The following is an 18,628-nucleotide window of genomic DNA, read 5'->3' as shown; positions in this document are numbered from 1 at the left end:
AAATGTGTCTTCTACATTCTTGCTGTACCTCTCCTGCATCAGGACCCCCTGCTCAGTAGCAGAATTACACGACTCCGCATTGGCGCATACACGTGCGCAATGCGAAGTGATACAGAACAGGCGTCATACATCGGCTACTTTGTTTTCCTGGACAAATATAAAACACACCATTGTGATAAGCTATGTGATCCAGGTCGGCTGTGCAGAGCTCTAGATATAGAGCTCACTTTACCAGTTTGTCCTTCACATAATATATGGATAGGTAACCCAGGTAGGTGAACAGACGTCTTATCACTGCAGCTAACAGCCCTTATCTACCTCCAGAAGCCGGCGACCAGCCCCAACACGCAGTAAGAGTCCTAGCGGCTGGACTCCCTTTCTTGGGACGTACTACCTGGTTCACATCAATCTGCCTCCTGTCCGACGTCATCTAACACTTCTGTCTTTTGGCTGTATACACATGTAACGCTTAATGCTTATTTGCCTGTACAGGCATACGTGGAAGAGAAGTTACTCTTAGGGTTCAATAAGATATGTGAGTGCTTGCATATATCCCAAATCGCCCAAGGGCTGATTACAAAAATCTGTGATTTCAGGGTGAAATCAGGACGTAATGGTGACGAGTTATTGTGCCAGTGCAGTGGCACATCGTGGGCATAGCCAGCAATAGAATATAATAATATATTAATATATGAGGGTGTTATACGTGTAATGTTCTCTATGTCAGTCTAATTCCCCGCCAGGCCAGAGCAGGTAGACCACTGCTTCCCCTCACAGCCATTAGACTGCGCATCATACCAGTCATACTGTCCAAACATCAGGTATAAGATGGCGGGGCTGGCGGACACATGGTCACACATTGAGGTGCGTAGTGTAAAGGGCACATCAGCAGCTGACATTCATTTCATCAGCCCCCACAGAAACCTACGGGGGGGGGGCTGCTTTCTGTGATCGAAAACAGTATCCCAATACCTGCTGCCGTCTCCCCTACATCAATCTATGGGTTCCTTAGTAACTCCTGAAATCAGGTGTGTTTGGGAGAAATCCTGGGGTCTATTTACTAAGCTTTGGAGAGAGATAAAGTGGAGAGAAATAAAGTACCAGCCAAACAGCTCCTAACTGTCATGGTACAGGCTGTATTTAAAAAATGACAGTTAGGAGCTGATTGGCCGGTACTTTGGTACATTGCTGGACCGCGCAGAGAGGTAAGTAATGCTGAATACCATCTGCACATCCATTAGTAACGCAGTGACACTAAACTAAATATGCCGCAGGTATTAAGATTTGTTGATAAATGGGGCCCTTTATCGCTAGTCACTTTATCTCTCTCCAAGGCTTAGTAAATAGACCCCACTGTGTGACGTATATGTAGGTAGGTTGTATTGTACAATCTGTCCTGGAATGTTTTAAAAGCTTTCGTTTGAGGGATAATTAATAAGTAGTAACTCGCTGCTTGTGCCGAAATATTTCCATGAGAGTCCGCCCCACGTTTGTACACCCATTTCCCAATCCTGGGAACTGCCCCAATAAAACAGGGAACATGGGCCCTCATTCCGAGTTGTTCGCTCGGTATTTTTCATCGCATCGCAGTGAAAATCCGCTTAGTACGCATGCGCAATGTTCGCACTGCGACTGCGCCAAGTAACTTTACTATGATGAAAGTATTTTTACTCACGGCTTTTTCTTCGCTCCGGCGATCGTAATGTGATTGACAGGAAATGGGTGTTACTGGGCGGATACACGGCGTTTCAGGGGCGTGTGGCTGAAAACGCTACCGTTTCCGGAAAAAACGCAGGAGTGGCCGGGGAAACGGTGGGAGTGCCTGGGCGAACGCTGGGTGTGTTTGTGACGTCAACCAGGAACGACAAGCACTGAAATGATCGCACAGGCAGAGTAAGTCTGGAGCTACTCTGAAACTGCTAACTCGTTTGTAATCGCAATATTGCGCGTACGTCGGTCGCAATTTTAAGAAGCTAAGATTCACTCCCAGTAGGCGGCGGCTTAGCGTGTGTAACTCTGCTACATTCGCCTTGCGAGCGAACAACTCGGAATGAGGGCCATGCTCCTTACTTTTGCAGCTGGTAGAACCTCCTGATATACACAAATCGGTAAAGATGTTGCTAAAATCCCATCTAACATTACAAAAACACTAGATTAACTTCACATTCCTGAGACTTGTAGTTCCACAATAACTGTAGCATGACAGGTTGCCTAATTGCATGTCTTTTAGGAAACAGGAACCAGAAGATGAATTTAAAAGCAAGAGGAATGTTAATCCGGGGAGAATTCCAATTGCCGTTCTCTAAGGAATTTGTCCCTTAATGAGAGAACTCTAAAGACCTTGTATTTTTCATTGACCTCTTCTTGGTCAGCAGAAAAGAGAATTAAATCAGCAATTAGCAGGTTGTAACTTGTCTTCCACAAATGTTGTTGACACATATACAGTAATTGTGTAGATATTTAATAATTGAACTGGTCATTTACTGTGCACATAATGGGGGTCATTCCGAGTTGATCGCACGCTGCAACTTTTTGCTGTCCGTGCGATCAACTAGACGCCGCCTATGGGGGACTGTTTTTTTGCATAGCAGGGCTGCGATCGCTTGTGCAGCCCTGCTATGCAAAAAAAGTCTTGTGTAGAACAAGATCAGGGTAAAAGTTACTTACCCTGTGCGATGAATCCAGTGTTGCAGGTCCCGGAATTGACGTCAAGACCAGGGCCGGTTCAAGGGCGCTCTGCGCCCCGGGCAGGAAAAGGGGTGTGGCCTAATACAGGGGGCGTGGTCAGTTACGCCCCCTGTACATTGCTAGCGCCGCTTGAATGCTGAGCGGTGCGCGATGACGTCATTGCGCACCGCACAGCAAAAGGTCCTCTCCACGAAGGGAAACTAGACGCTATGCGTCTAGTTCCCTTCGTGGAGAGGACCTGTGCTGTGCGGTGCGCGATGACGTCATCGCGCACCGCTCAGCAAAGTTACTCTCCACGAAGGGAAACTAGACGCATAGCGTCTAGTTCCCTTCACAGGAGGCGGACGGGGACGGCAGCAGGCAGCGGAGGCGGACGGGGGACACAGCGGGCAGCAGTGGCGGATCTTGCCACGGTGCGGCGCCCTCCAGATGGCGCCAGCGCCCTCCGGAAGGCGGCGCCCCGGGCAAAAGTCCTGCTTGCCCGTGGCAAGATCCGCTACTGGTCAAGACATCCACCTTCCGAGCGCTTGGACACGCCTGCGTTCACCGCACCACTCCCAGAAAATGGTCAGTTGACACCCACAAACGCCCTTTTCCTGTCAATCTCCTTGCGATCGGCTGTGCGAATAGATTCTTCGTTAAATCCATCACTCAGCAACGATCTGCTTTGTAGCCATACGACACGCCTGCGCATTGCGGTGCATATGTATGCACAGTAGTAACCTGTGTGTTGCGCTGCGAAAAACGGCAGCCAGCGATCAACTCGGAATGACCCTCAATGTGCTGTAAGGACGTACTACCCCCATAAGCATCCAATTTCCAACTGCAAATTGGGGACCACGAACATGCTGGGGATTGTAACACAAACATGCTCGGGGGTGTACCAAGAACATGCTCGGGGGTGTACCAAGAACCAGAGCCGGATTTAGACTTCGTGGGGCCCTAGGCAAGATACCGGTTTGGGGACCCCCTCTTTCATCAATCCATAGCACTATATTTGATGTTTTTGGTTCTAATTCGTCATTTGGTTTTGGATTCGGTTTTGGATTTCAGCAGTAACTGGTTTTGTTTTTGTATTTTTTTACAAAAATTTACAAAAAATAACTAAAATAACATAATTTGGGACTTTTTTTGTTCCTACAGTATTATTAACCTCAATAACATTCATTTCCAGTCAATTCTGACCACCTCACAGCTCACAATATTGTGTTTGTCCGCTTTAGGCCAAAGGCTGCAGCAAGCTGGCCAGGTTTACTAATACCCCTTTCAGACCGCCAGCTTGTAACACGGGTTATTGCACAAAAGCGCGCAATTACTCGGGTTGCTGTGCGGTCTGAAAAGGCCCAGTGGAAATATCCCAGATCGAGTGACCCTTTCAACCCTTGTAGCGACCAGGGTTGAATACGGCTTCAACACGGGTCGCTGTGCAGTGTGAACGGGTAAGCCGAGTCGATGCGACCCATTTCCCATTCACACTGTATGGACAGACAGCGCTGACGTCACCAACTCAGCAATGTGCCAGCTGGGGACAGCGGTGTGAAAGGGGCTTAGACAGGTTGCACCGGGGAAGCACCCGTGTATGGCTCCTGGGTGCGACCTACCTATTGCGGTCTGAAAGGGGTATTAGCGACAGAGCAGCAGCACAAACACACAGCAGTTTATAGCACTAAGAAGCATTGCCATACAACAGTGGCAGAAATGAAAAGTGGTGCAATTTGGAATTATCCATTGGGATACAACGTAGTGGGGTAGAGTGCGCAGAACAGTACAAACAAATTATACAACTATATATATATATATATATATATATATATATATATATAAAATTATTTTTTTAACTGGCAACCCGGCTCACACGGTGTGAAGTCAGACCGCTTTTCCGCACTCGCACCGGGGTACAGTGTAATGGGGTGCCGCATACGGGGTTGCAGTGCGCAGAACAGTACAAAGAAGTTATGCCATTTTTTTTACTTTTTTTATTTATTTTTTACTTTGCTTATTGCTTATGTGAACACAGTGGGTGGGACCTGGGGAATATTTGTCACTCTGTCTGGACACCACACAGCCACGTAAATCAGCAGAGCGCAGCATACAGCAGCATACCTTGTATATGTTAAGAACAGCCACTTGTATTAGTCACTCTCTTCTGGACATTTAAATCAGCAGAGCAGAGCGCAGCATACAGCAGCGTGCCTGGATTGAACTGAAATGGCGCTGAGTCACTGCCGCAGCCCCTTATATCGAATCCAAATTGCGAGAATACAATGCCGGAAGGATGGCGGTTTGCCTCAATCTGGAATCCAAGTCTGGCGAGAACACCTGAGCCGCCTATCGTAGTGACTCGGATCCCGGAAGTTCGGAGTGGCTCGAATTCCAAGTAATCCGAACTGCTTATCTCTAGTTAGGATGCATTTTCATAAATCCTGGTTCAGCAAAGTCATACCCAGGTCATTCCAACTAGGACACGGTCCAGCCATGGAATTTAGGTCAGTATGAAACTAGAGCGTTCTGGCAGTCGACACAGCCGCACACTGCACGCAAATATTCATTCACTCTAATGTAGTACACGGGGCAGGGTTGATCAGAGTAAATGAATATTGGCTCCACTAGCCACATAGCTGCTCAGCTTACGTTCTCTTTCTTGGTGCCAGTTACACGGGGAGATAAGAGGAGAGGGGGTGGAATAAACTGTCTCTCTCCGCATCCACCACCCGGCCTGGAAAAGGGATGAAAATCTGCAGCAGCAGCATTGCAACGTTATACCTGCTTGCTTCCTATTGCTATTATAGCCTGCGTCTCCTGATATTGCTCTCTGTAGTCTTTCTGCATGCTCAGTTTGGCTGCGGCCGGGCACATGATACAGCTGTTTGTCAGAGCTTTCTCTGTACTTCCTTTGTCCCTGGCTCAATCGAGAAAATGTTCAATGCAGCAAGGGAAGGCTCAGGAGAGAAAGGTGAAAGCGGACAGCGCTGGGCCACCCACAGAATCTGTGTCAGCAGCTGCCGACGCTTTCTAGTCACTTACTGTCTGATTGAATGATGCCCATTTTGACAACAGGTTTAAAATGGAAGTTCTGCGAGCAGATGAAACAAGTAGTTTGCAGGAGATTATTCTATTATTTAAAGGATAATTCTCAATTCCTTGTTCTTGGGTAGAGGTGGGAGCCTTAAATAAGAAAAATAAGAACATGATTGATTATATTTCAAGGACTATCCTCCGCGTTTCCAGGGGTCCGCCGCTGCGTCGGCTGATGGAATCAGGCAGAAAGGGTGTCTATTCAATGCGGTGGGCATCGGACTCACTCTAAATTTAGGGGTCACCGTCATTCCGAGTTGATCGCTAGCTGAAAATGTTCGCTGCGCAGCGATGATGCAAAAAAATGGCCCTTCTGCGCATGCGTAGGTGGCGCAATGCGCACGCACGATGTACTTTCACAACGGCCGAAGTAGTTTCACACAGGGTCTAGCGAAGCTTTTCAGTCGCACTGCTGGCCGCAGAGTGATTGACAGGAAGTGGGCGTTTCTGGGAGGTAACTGACCGTTTTCAGGGAGTGTGCTGAAAAATGCAGGCGTGCCAGGAAAAATGCGGGCGTGGCTGGCCGAACGCAGGGCGTGTTTGTGACGTCAAATCCGGAACTAAACAGTCTGAAGTGATCGCAAGCGCTGAGTAGGTCTGGAGCTACTCTGAAACTACACACTTTTTTTTCGTAGTCGCTCTGAGATCTTTTCGTTCGCACTTCTGCTAAGCAAAGATACACTCCCAGTGGGCGGCGGCTTAGCGTTTGCACGGCTGCTAAAAACAGCTAGCGAGCGATCAACTCGGAATGACCCCCTTAATGCAGAATCCATCTCCGGCTCCACTGAATGTAACGGGATAACACCATCTGAAAAGGGCGTTAGCGCACGTCTGCGAGATCCGGAGAACAACGCTTTACGAGAGCTGGCGGCCGGAAAGCAGGACAGCAAGAGACCTGCATTGCTCAGTAAAGCAACATTTAATTCTGTCCTTTAGGATGCGCTAATCTTTGTTATATAAGCCCCCTGGGGCCTATTAAGGGGAATCAAAAAGTGCATCGCTGGCTACCACTCTTTTACCAAAGTATTAGGAAGCCCATTTCTGAAGGGCCGCAGCAGTACGTGTCACCGCAGTCCTTTAAATCGCTTGGGCCATCTCAGCACGGTGATGGCAGGAGGGCACCTTTATTTGTTTAAATAAAACCTTTGACTCTGAATGGCCTAAATGTAACTATTTTTTATAGAATTTTTTTTATGATTTTAATATTTTTATCATTTTTTTTTTCAAAAGTGGAAGTTTAACTTGTGTTCAAGATTCCAGTTCCATTGCGCACGCATGAGTCATCGTGCCGCAATGCATATGCGCAGATATACTTCTTACCTGTGACAAATAGTAACCAGACCAGTGAGTCTCATAATGAGTGGGCGTTCTGTTACCCGCAGGCTAGAAATGTACCACAGGCCTCCGCATGATCCTGTCGCTTAGCAAAAGTATCAAGGGACAGGATCAATGCCCAACATGGTGAAGCCAAGATCAGATGTCCCTCAACCCTCACCTCTGGTCCAATCGGCCATGGTCTCATCAGACAAGACTGAGCCTGCTAGTGCTATGGGCCGCACATAGAGATCAATAGCGCTGATCATCGTCTGCCTGCATTTACCGTCATGACCTATCATGTATGATCTGATCAATTTTCCATTGGACTTCCCAGCTGTTTTTGGGTCAGTATGTCCTGCCATATCTCAGTAAGTGTGTCCTGCAATAGCAATGTCCTGCACCGTTCTGCGCATTTATCATTAGCCACCTGCAGTCATTATTATTTCTGAATGTTTACTTATATAGCACCAGCAAATTCTGCTGCGCTCTACAATCGGTGAATAGGACAATAATACAGCAAGACTGCAACGCTATCGCATTCCATTGCAAATGAGCCCCTGCATCATACATAATGAGAATAATCATAATAAAATAATAATAAATGCTCAGGCACTTTATTAAAGCGGCTCATACACTGACCAATATTTACTAGAAATGGACCTTCGACCCTTGAATTGCGCAGACATCATTCTGTGCCTGGACCCAGAACAACCGGTGCTCCTGATCGAAATGCGTCGGGCACAGATCTGAATTGGATTGGGAGTTCCACCTAATGTGGTCATTATGTGTACGCAGTCACCAGTCACAGGCCCACCACTACGCTCACTGGACATTCCTAGTTAAAGGGTTTATTCATTTGTGGTCATCCGTCTCTTTAATTACCTACAGCAAACAGTAGGTGTCCCATAAATCTCACATTGATGACGCGGAATGCTGGGTCACCCCAAATCATGATCCCTGTTGCAGTGCTATAGGCCAGCTGAGTCTTCTTGGCGGGAGACCTCTTGGCGTCAGAAAATGGGCGTTTCCCGCGGCTGGGCCCTCCCATATTTGATGTGTGTGCGCAATGTTGGATCAAGGATAGAATCTCCGCCCATTACACCTCGTGCTGTTCGGGCCACAAGGGAATTTAGCCATCTGGTCACCCACAGATCAGGCCTTCAGACAGATTGATTGTCCCCGAGTGGCGCAGCCAGGGGCGGATTGGCCATAGGGCTCACCATGAAGACTCCTGGTAGGGCGACGTGTCTGTGGGGTCTGTTTTGTGTGTTGTCATGTGGCCCCAGCCCACACATGACAGGCGGCCCACCGCACTCAGTACACTGCACTGTCCCCATTCATTCTGTTACTCCATATCTGCAGTACAGCGACTCTGCCAGCCAGTGATGCCGCCATGGCGACACGGTATGTTATACCTCGTGCACTGCCCACGTCAGGCCACTTCCACAAAATAGTACAGGGCCACTTTTAGTTCCCAACCCACCCCTGGTCTTAGACGGTATCCAGACTCTGGGTCGACACCACTTAGGATCGACACCCATTAGGTCACCGCCCACTGGTCGACACTGAATAGGTCAACACTAGAAATAGGTCGACTCGACCAATAGGTCGACTCGACCATTAGGTCGACAAGAACAAGGCCGACATGGAAAAGGGTCAACATGAGTTTTTCACATTTTACGAAGAAAACGACACAAACGACACAAAAAAACCCATGAAAAACACATGTCGACCTTTATTCATGTTGACATTGTTCAAGTCGACCTAATGGCCATGTCGACCTATTTATAGTGTCGACCAATAGGTGTCGACCTAGACACTGTCGACCTTGAGTCCTATACCCGTCTCAGAAACAACTGCAGCAAAGAGCACAATAAAAGCCGCAATTGCGTACAATTAGGACCTATGAAGAGCGATCCCGCCCCCCCTCAACAGACCCCACCCCCTCATCAGACCACACCCCCATTAGGGCTGCTTCCATAAATTTTCTGGGCTGATTTTCCATCCCAATCCGCCCCTGGGGGCAGCCATTGATTAGAAATGCCCCGAGAAGACCCGGTTAAACACTGCCCCTTATCTATACGTCATCAGCGTCGTCAGAGTAAATACGGACAAATGTCCCGTGGAAAATTATCTGCAGAAACAGAGTCTTTATAAAAATAAAATAAAGGATCGGGTGATGGTTTCTGTGAGGCTGATAGTGGCGTCTGAGTGTGACGCGAGAGGTTCTGCTACATAAATCCCAATGAATAGATGAAACAAACATTTCAGTATGATTCATCTGTAAACCGGTACACGTGTAAAGACAGGCTCTGAGAATAGAACATAGGTATTACTGTATGGCCCAGCGTCTACACTAGATCAATGTGCGTAGCACTTATAGAGGAGGATAATCAATATCCGCGTATAGCTCAGTATTGATTATATAACGTATGGGATGCTGCGCTCCCAGCTGTACGTTATATTGGTATTACAGGTCACCGAGGTGCTCTATCACCATATACAAGTAACGTCACCAGTAATCTAATATACATAATCCGTTACACTAGATCAATGTGCTGCGCTCCCAGCTGTACGTTATATTGGTATTAGAGGTCACCGAGGTGCTCTGTCACCATATACACGTAACGTCACCAGTAATCTAATATACATAATCCGTTACAGTAGCAGGGACAAGGGGTGTGATATACAAGATCAACATCATTAGGTCTACAGACATTACGTCAACACCATATGGCCGACAGGCACTAGGTCAACTTGGACAAAAGGTCGACATTGGAAAAGGTCAACCGTTACGAAAGATCAACAGGGTCAAAAGGTCGACATGACATTATTCAGCATACAAATGGTCAACACCCTTTTTTTTTTTCATTTTTGGGGTTAGTGTGGCTAGTTTTGGCATCTAGAACCACCAATTGTTGAAACGCGTTCCCTCGCGGGCTCACTTCACTCGCCATGCTTCGGTCGCGGTGTCTCACTCCGCTCCGCTGGCCACAAGGTTGCTAAAGGTTATGTGTGTGACATGGATAGCCAAGGAAGGAAAACGTAAAAAAAACCCAACAACAAAAAGTGTTGACATTTGTGTTGACCATTGTCACGTCGACCATATGAACCCGTTGATCTTTTCCAGTGTCGACCTTTCATATGTTGACCTAGTGCCTGTCAACCATATGGTCTTGACCTAATGACTGCCGACCTAATACATGTCAACCAACACTCCGGATCCCGGTACAATATTCCCTATAAAGTGCACAGCTTTCCCTATGAACCCCAAAGTCACCACATCAGAGCACACCAATTATAAGCGATGACATCAGAGCACACCAATTATAGGTGATGACATCAGAGCACACCAATAAGTGATGACATCAGAGCACACCAATAAGTGATGACATCAGAGCACACCAATAAGTGATGACATCAGAACACACCAATTTAAGTGATGACATCAGAGCACACCAATAAGTGATGACATCAGAACACACCAATTATAAGTGATGACATCAGAGCACACCAATAAGTGATGACATCAGAACACACCAATTATAAGTGATGACATCATAGCACACCAATTATAAGTGATGACATCAGAGCACACCAATAAGTGATGACATCAGAGCACACCAATAAGTGATGACATCAGAGCACACCAATAAGTGATGACATCAGAACACACCAATTTAAGTGATGACATCAGAACACACCAATTATAAGTGATGACATCAGAGCACACCAATAAGTGATGACATCAGAACACACCAATTATAAGTGATGACATCAGAACACACCACACATAAGTGATGACATCAGAGCACACCAATTATAAGTGATGACATCAGAGCACACCAATTATAAGTGATGACATCAGAACACACCACTCATAAGTGATGACATCAGAGCACACCAATTATAAGTGATGACATCAGAACACACCACTCATAAGTGATGACATCAGAGCACACCAATTATAAGTGATGACATCAGAGCACACCAATTATAAGTGATGACATCAGAACACACCACTCATAAGTGATGACATCAGAACACACCAATTATAAGTTACTTCCAGTACATTATAGTAAAGTCATTAGTGTACTGTGGGGGGTTATTCAGAACGGAGCAGAATTTGCAATCCCTTCTTTCACATTCTGTAGGCCGCCCATCGCAGGACAAGGCCGTCCAGCTTGCTACCCACCGGCCACCAACGGCGATTGCGCTCTAATTGCGATCGCATTGCAAATAGTGCACGGTCGCAGAAACTAGGGAAGCCTCCTGCCGGCGCAGCCTGGCTGCGACGACAGGAGTCCCACTGCCATCTTTTAGCTTGGAGCAGCTACCCCGAAAACCGCTGACCCGCCCCCGTTTTCAACATATCACCCCCGCAACAGTCCACCACCGCCCCCCACCTGCCCTGCGAATGCCTCTGTCTGCCAATCAGGAAGAGGAGTTCACAGATAATGCGGCCTGACAGCATTAACTGCGCGCGCACACACAGGATGGTACCTGCGTGTGCGCACTGCAGCCCGATCGCCAAAATTGCAGTCACATCGCTTTTGCAATGCGACCTGAGTAAGGACCTAAGGGGGTTATTCAGTGCGGATTGCAAATTCTGCTTAAAATATGTTCTTTCACATGCTGGGGGCCGCCCATCGCAGGACAAGGCCGCCCGTCGCAGGACAAGGCCGCCCGTCGCAGGACAAGGCCGCCCGTCGCAGGACAAGGCCGCACGTCGCAGGACAAGGCCGCCCGTCGCAGGACAAGGCCGCACGTCGCAGGACAAGGCCGCACGTCGCAGGACAAGGCCGCACGTCGCAGGACAAGGCCGCCCGTCGCAGGACAAGGCCGCACTTCGCAGGACAAGGCCGCACTTTGCAGGACAAGGCCGCACTTCGCAGGACAAGGCCGCACTTCGCAGGACAAGGCCGCACTTCGCAGGACAAGTCCGCCCGTCGCAGGACAAGGCCGTCCGTCGCAGGACAAGGCCGCCCATCGCAGGACAAGGCCGCCCATCGCAGGACAAGGCCGCCCGTCGCAGGACAAGGCCGCACGTCGCAGGACAAGGCCGCACGTCGCAGGACAAGGCCGCCCCTCGCAGGACAAGGCCGCCCGTCGCAGGACAAGGCCGCATGTCGCAGGACAAGGCCGCCCGTCGCAGGACAAGGCCGCACTTCGCAGGACAAGGCCGCACTTCGCAGGACAAGGCCGCACTTCGCAGGACAAGGCCGCACATCGCAGGACAAGGCTGCACTTCGCAGGACAAGGCCGCACTTCGCAGGACAAGTCCGCCCGTCGCAGGACAAGGCCGTCCATCGCAGGACAAGGCCGCCCATCGCAGGACAAGGCCGCCCATCGCAGGACAAGGCCGCCCATCGCAGGACAAGGCCGCCCAGCATGCTAAATGGCCTGCCCAGCGGCTGCGACCGCAATTTAACTGCAATTGCAGAAACTGTGGACGACCCCCTGCAGGCGCAGCTAGGCAGCGTAAACAGACTGCCCGCCGCCATTTTCTTGACATCACGTAGTCGCACCGAAAACACCGCCAAACCGCCCCCATTTTTGATGCACTCACCGCAACGCTCCATTGCCACCCCCCGCAAATGCCTCTGCCTGTCAACAGGCAGAGGCATTCACAATCAATGCGATCACATCGCATTGGATGGTAGTGCAGGCGCAGGACGGGAGCTGCGATGCGCACTGCAGCCGCAGTTATTGCGGTCTCATCGATTAGCGATGCGACCTGATTAACCCCCTAAATCTGCTATAATCTGAGGAAGAGGACACGAGAGGGCACACTAGGATTTGGGGTGACTTACAGAGGAGATGATGCAGAGTAAAACGCAATTTCGACGTAACTGCACGCGCATCGAGCGCAGAGAGCTGAATGCAGGTATTGCAGAGCATGCGGAGCGCCACACATCTATCTGAACACATTATTGGACACCCGTCGCCAGTATCAGAGACTGCCTTCACCTCCCTTTCCTCGGTGTAAACTTTTATCCTTCGCTCTGCATAGGCCGCAAATCATCTACGCGCCATCACTAAGCTCTGTCTGCGTGTGCCGGCCCAATACCGCCCAGCTACACCCCTACAGCCACAAGCAGAGACATGTCGGAGTTGGGTACGACTCATCATCGCCTGTAGTTGCATACGCTGGGGTCAGGAGCACGTGCGCAAAGTACATCTGCAAAACTGACTGGCGCCCAACTCTACATCACTCACAGTCATCACTTGTAAATACAATACTCAGAATACTCTTACGGGGTCTCTGTACCCCCACTAGCCCAAAGTGAGAGCAGAACATGTATGGTTGGCCATGGTATCGCCCTAACCGGGCTGAAGGGTGACACCATACCCTTGTATCTATCCTAGTGGCCCCATTCCTCCTATAGAGACTGCTGGATGAGGGATAAGCTCTGTATGAAACTGCCACCCAAACATCTATATTGGGGCGACATAACAGTTGGAAGCTGATGTATAGAGTGTTAGCCTTAACACCCAGAGAATCAGAATACAATATCAGTAGCGTAACATATATACAGAATAATAGAAGCTGCACAGTAGAGTTGGTCATAAATTAAAAAAAAAAAAAAACAGGGACATCATGTGCCATAAATATTTCCAGGGTCACGTATTTCAAATCCGGGAATGTTCCTGGAAATTAGGGACAGCTGGGTCACTACACATTATTTCCAGCTGTATTATATCATCATTCGCCGTTATGCACATGGCGCCACAAGGGGTCTGCAGCGCCTTACAGAGAACGTAAACAGAGACAGTATGGTGGTCACTCCGAGTTGTTCGCTCGCTAGCTGTTTTTAGCAGCCGTGCAAACGCTATGCCGCCGCCCACTGGGAGTGTATTTTAGCTTAGCAGAAGTGCGAACGAAAGGATCGCAGAGTGGCGGCAAATTTTTTTTCATGCAGTTCCAGAGTAGCTGAAAAACCTACTCAGCGCTTGCGATCACTTCAGACTGTTCAGTTCCTGATTTGACGTCACAAACTCGCCCTGAGTTCGCCCAGCCACGCCTGCGTTTTTCCTGGCACGTCTGCGTTTTTCCGAACACTCCCTGAAAACGGTCAGTTGACACCCAGAAACGCCCACTTCATGTCAATCACTCTGCAGCCACCAGTGCGACTGAAAAGCTTCGCTAGACCCTGTGCAAAACCACATCGTTCGTTGTGTTTGTATGACGCGTGTGCGCATTGCACCGCATACGCATGCGCAGAACAGCCGTTTTTTTGCCTGATCGCTGCGCTGCGAACAAATGCAGCTAGCGATCAATTCGGAATGACCACCTATGGCCCTCATTCCGAGTTGTTCGCTCGCTAGCTGCTTTTAGCAGCATTGCACACGCTAAGCCGCCGCCTACTGGGAGTGAATCTTAGCTTTGCAGAACAGCGAACGAAAGATTCGCAAAATTGCGAATAGAATAGCGATCAGAAATTTCTTTGCAGTTTCTGAGTAGCTCGACACTTACTCTGCCACTGCGATCAGTTCAGTCCTTTTCGTTCCTGGTTTGACGTCACACACACGCCCAGCGTTCGCCCAGACACTCCCCCATTTCTCCAGACACTCCCGCGTTTTTCCCAGAAACGGCAGCGTTTTCTCACACACACCCATAAAACGGCCAGTTTCCGCCCAGAAACACCCACTTCCTGTCAATCACACTACGATCACCAGAACGAAGAAATTTCTTCGTTAAGCCGTGAGTAAAATACCAAACTTCTTAGCAAATTTACTTGACGCAGGCGCGGTGCGAACATTGCGCATGCGCAGTTTGCGGAAAATCGCTGCGATGCGAAGAAAAAGAACGAGCGAACAACTCGGAATGAGGGCCTATGAGCGGAACAAGGAAAAAGTGACTTACAGCACAGAGCACTGCAGGACACGGTATAAACATCACTGCAGCAGCCGTCATATCGCCCAAATCAGCAGCAGGGCTAGCAGAACACAAAGCTCTGGTGCTCTTGCGCATGAGTTGAGGAGGGCCCTGCTCACAAGAGCTTACAATCTACTTTGTAAACCCAACAGTGGCTGGGACTCATTACAGGTGACTTCCGCAGGTATATTAGTAAGTTAGGGATCTATTTACTAAGCCCTGGATGGAGAAAAAGTGGCCGGAAATAAAGTAGAAGCCAATCAGCTCCTAACTGTCATTTATCAAACACAGCCTGTGACATGACCGTTAGGAGCTGGTTGGCTGGTACTTTATCTCCAGTGTGCTTTATATCCATCCAGGGCTTAGTAAATAGACCTCCGCACAGACAGTGGATGTGGTGGGTGCTGGCACCAGTCCACTTATATCAGGATTGCATCTAAATCTGTTACCTCCTTTGCCGCAGTCCCAGAGTAAATCACAGATAATGGCCCATTCTCTACAGCACAGGCAGCAGCCCAGAGCCCTGCGTCAGTAGCGCCAACCTGCCTAATGGGGGCGCTGCACTCGGCAATGCAGCTCAGCCTTACAGTCATAGTTTTTACTAGCGTTCTTTTTAAATCTGATTATGAAATTCAGATGATGACTCTGTAGCCGGTGTAAGAATACTGACCCCCAGCCTGATATTCTGGCTACCCGGCGCAATCGGCAGCAAGCAGAGGCAGCCGACACACGTTACACCGTCGGCAATGGTTACAGTGATTGCATGATACAGTATCTAGCGTTATCACACAGACTGACTGTGGGGTCTATTTACTAAGCTCCTAATTGTCATTTTTCAAACCCAGCCTGTGACATGACAGTTAGGAGCTGATTAGCTGGTACTTTATCTCCGTCCACTTTATCTCCATCCAAAGCTTAGTAAATAGACCCCGTTGTGTATTGTGCATATAACGCTCATCCACTCCAGCAAACACCGGCAGCTGCATTATGACTGTCAGCCATCCCTGTACACATCCTGGCCTACAGTCCTCAGAGCTCCCAGGATGTGATGAATGAGACGGAGAGCTGACAATAGCCGACAAGCACACATGCTGCTGGGAATATATATATATACACCATGTCCTCAGGGGAGCGTATTGTGCAATGTGTCACACAAGGAAGCTGAGCCCTGTGTTTGGGTGCCAGAGCAGTGCAGCCAGAGTAGTACACACAGCCCCTGCCCTGGATGGTAAACACTGTGTGTTGCAGCAATGGTGCAGCTCTGTAACTGTGTCACCACCTGGGGGGGGGGCTGTGCTCTGACAGCCTGGCTGGCACTGCTGGGGTTAATGGTGGGGGCACTGCGGTGGCAGCTGTGGTTGGGTTGTAGAGTACAGGGATTGGGGGGGGGGGGGGGGGGGATTAGAGCCCCCTTCCCCCACACACACACACACAGACACACCACCCCCGAAGCTCACAGCACCGTCCTGTGACACACAATACACAACCTGCATATGTACAATGTACTACACAGATATACAATGTAAAACACAGATATACAATGTAACACACAGATGTACAATGTAACACACAGATGTACACACAGATATGCAATGTAACACACAGATGTACACACAGATATACAATGTAAAACACAGATATACAATGTAACACACAGATGTACAATGTAACACACAGATGTACACACAGATATACAATGTAAAACACAGATATACAATGTAACACACAGATGTACACACAGATATGCAATGTAACACACAGATGTACACACAGATATACAATGTAAAACACAGATATACAATGTAACACACAGATGTACAATGTAACACACAGATGTACACACAGATATACAATGTAAAACACAGATATACAATGTAACACACAGATGTACAATGTAACACACAGATGTACACACAGATATACAATGTAACACACAGATGTACACCCAGATATACAATGTAAAACCCAGATATACAATGTAACACACAGATGTACAATGTAACAAACAGATGTACACACAGATATACAATGTAAAACACAGATATACAATGTAACACACAGATGTACAATGTAACACACAGATGTACACACAGATATACAATGTAACACACAGATGTACACCCAGATATACAATGTAAAACACAGATATACAATGTAACACACAGATGTACAATGTAACACACAGATGTACACACAGATATACAATGTAAAACACAGATATACAATGTAACACACAAGACATACAATGCAACACGCCAGTTATACAATGTAACAAACAATGTACAGTAACACACAAGATATACACTATAACTCACAGATAGACAATGTACAGTAACACACCAGATGTACAATGTACTACACAGATATACAATGTAACACACAGATGTACAATGTAACACACAGAAGTAGTACACACAGATATACAATGTAGCACACAGATGTACAATGTAACACATGAGACGTACAATGTACAGTAACACACCAGATGTACAATGTACAATAACACACTAGATGTACAATGCAACACCCACGATATACAATGTAACACACAGACAATGTACAGTAACACACCAGATATACACTATAACTCAGATAGACAATGTACAGTAACACACCAGATGTACAATGTACAATAACACACTAGATGTACAATGCAACACCCACGATATACAATGTAACACACAGACAATGTACAGTAACACACCAGATATACACTATAACTCACAGATAGACAATGTTCAGTAACACACCAGATGAACAATGTACAGCAACACACCAGACGTACAATGTACAGTAACACACCAGACGTACAATGTACAGTAACACACCAGATGTACAATGCAACACCCAAGATATACAATGTAACACACAGACAATGTACAGTAACACACCAGATATACACTATAACTCAGATAGACAATGTACAGTAACACACCAGATGCACAGTGTACAGTAACACACCAGACGTACAATGCAACAAACCAGATATACTATATAACACAAAGATGTACAATATGACACACATACAGCATAACACACAAGATAAACAATGTAACAACAGTGTACAGCTATCACTGTGCCATGGAAGGGGGTGGGGGGATAGGGGTGTAAGCCCCGTTACAGTGTATATTATATATATTATACAGAGCTGTGTACAGGCACAGGAAGCACACTACAGCTATGTACAGGACACGCATGTTATATATGTATGTATGTATGTATGTATATATGTATATATATATGCATATTGCCTCCACTCACCACTGTGACGGGTGACACCATGTCTGCAGATCCCGCACAATGTATCCCTGTGACCACGGCTGATTGTTATTGTATCTGCTTTCAGAATGCTGTGACGTCAGGGCGGGCGGGGCTAGGTGTCACTGGGGGCGGGGCTTGCTGCTTCAGCTCACCAGCTGCAGAGCCTTTAGCTTAACCCCTCGTGTTCTGCAGCTGGATCGCATCTGCCTCTGCAGTGATACAGGCGGCTTACCATGGTGTTCTGCTGAGCCAGCACTCTTCCTGCAGCGCCTAATGGATTAGTATTCTTACTACTATTACTACTATTATTATTATTATTATTATTATTACTACTTGTTATTATTATTATTATTATTATTATTATTACTACTTGTTATTATTATTATTATTATTGTTGAATATAGAAAC

At 47.7% G+C, this 18,628-nt stretch overlaps 1 protein-coding gene across 1 annotated transcript in view; it reads right to left on the bottom strand.

The window, feature by feature from the left end:
• TMEM86A (transmembrane protein 86A) overlaps positions 1-18,310 on the bottom strand; it is a 62,544-nt gene extending 44,234 nt beyond the window's left edge. The window contains exon 1 of the mRNA XM_063946356.1: positions 18,221-18,310. Within this exon, the coding sequence (XP_063802426.1) occupies positions 18,221-18,241 (21 nt within the window). The 5' untranslated portion in view covers positions 18,242-18,310. The remainder of the gene's footprint in view (positions 1-18,220) is intronic.
• Positions 18,311-18,628: the final 318 nt, after the last annotated feature.

The sequence above is a fragment of the Pseudophryne corroboree genome, chromosome 11, assembly GCF_028390025.1.
Source record: "Pseudophryne corroboree isolate aPseCor3 chromosome 11, aPseCor3.hap2, whole genome shotgun sequence".
Classification (NCBI taxonomy): Eukaryota; Metazoa; Chordata; class Amphibia; order Anura; family Myobatrachidae; genus Pseudophryne; species Pseudophryne corroboree.
The sequence above is the reverse complement of the archived record's forward strand: the minus strand, read 5'-3'. Positions and strand labels throughout refer to the sequence as shown.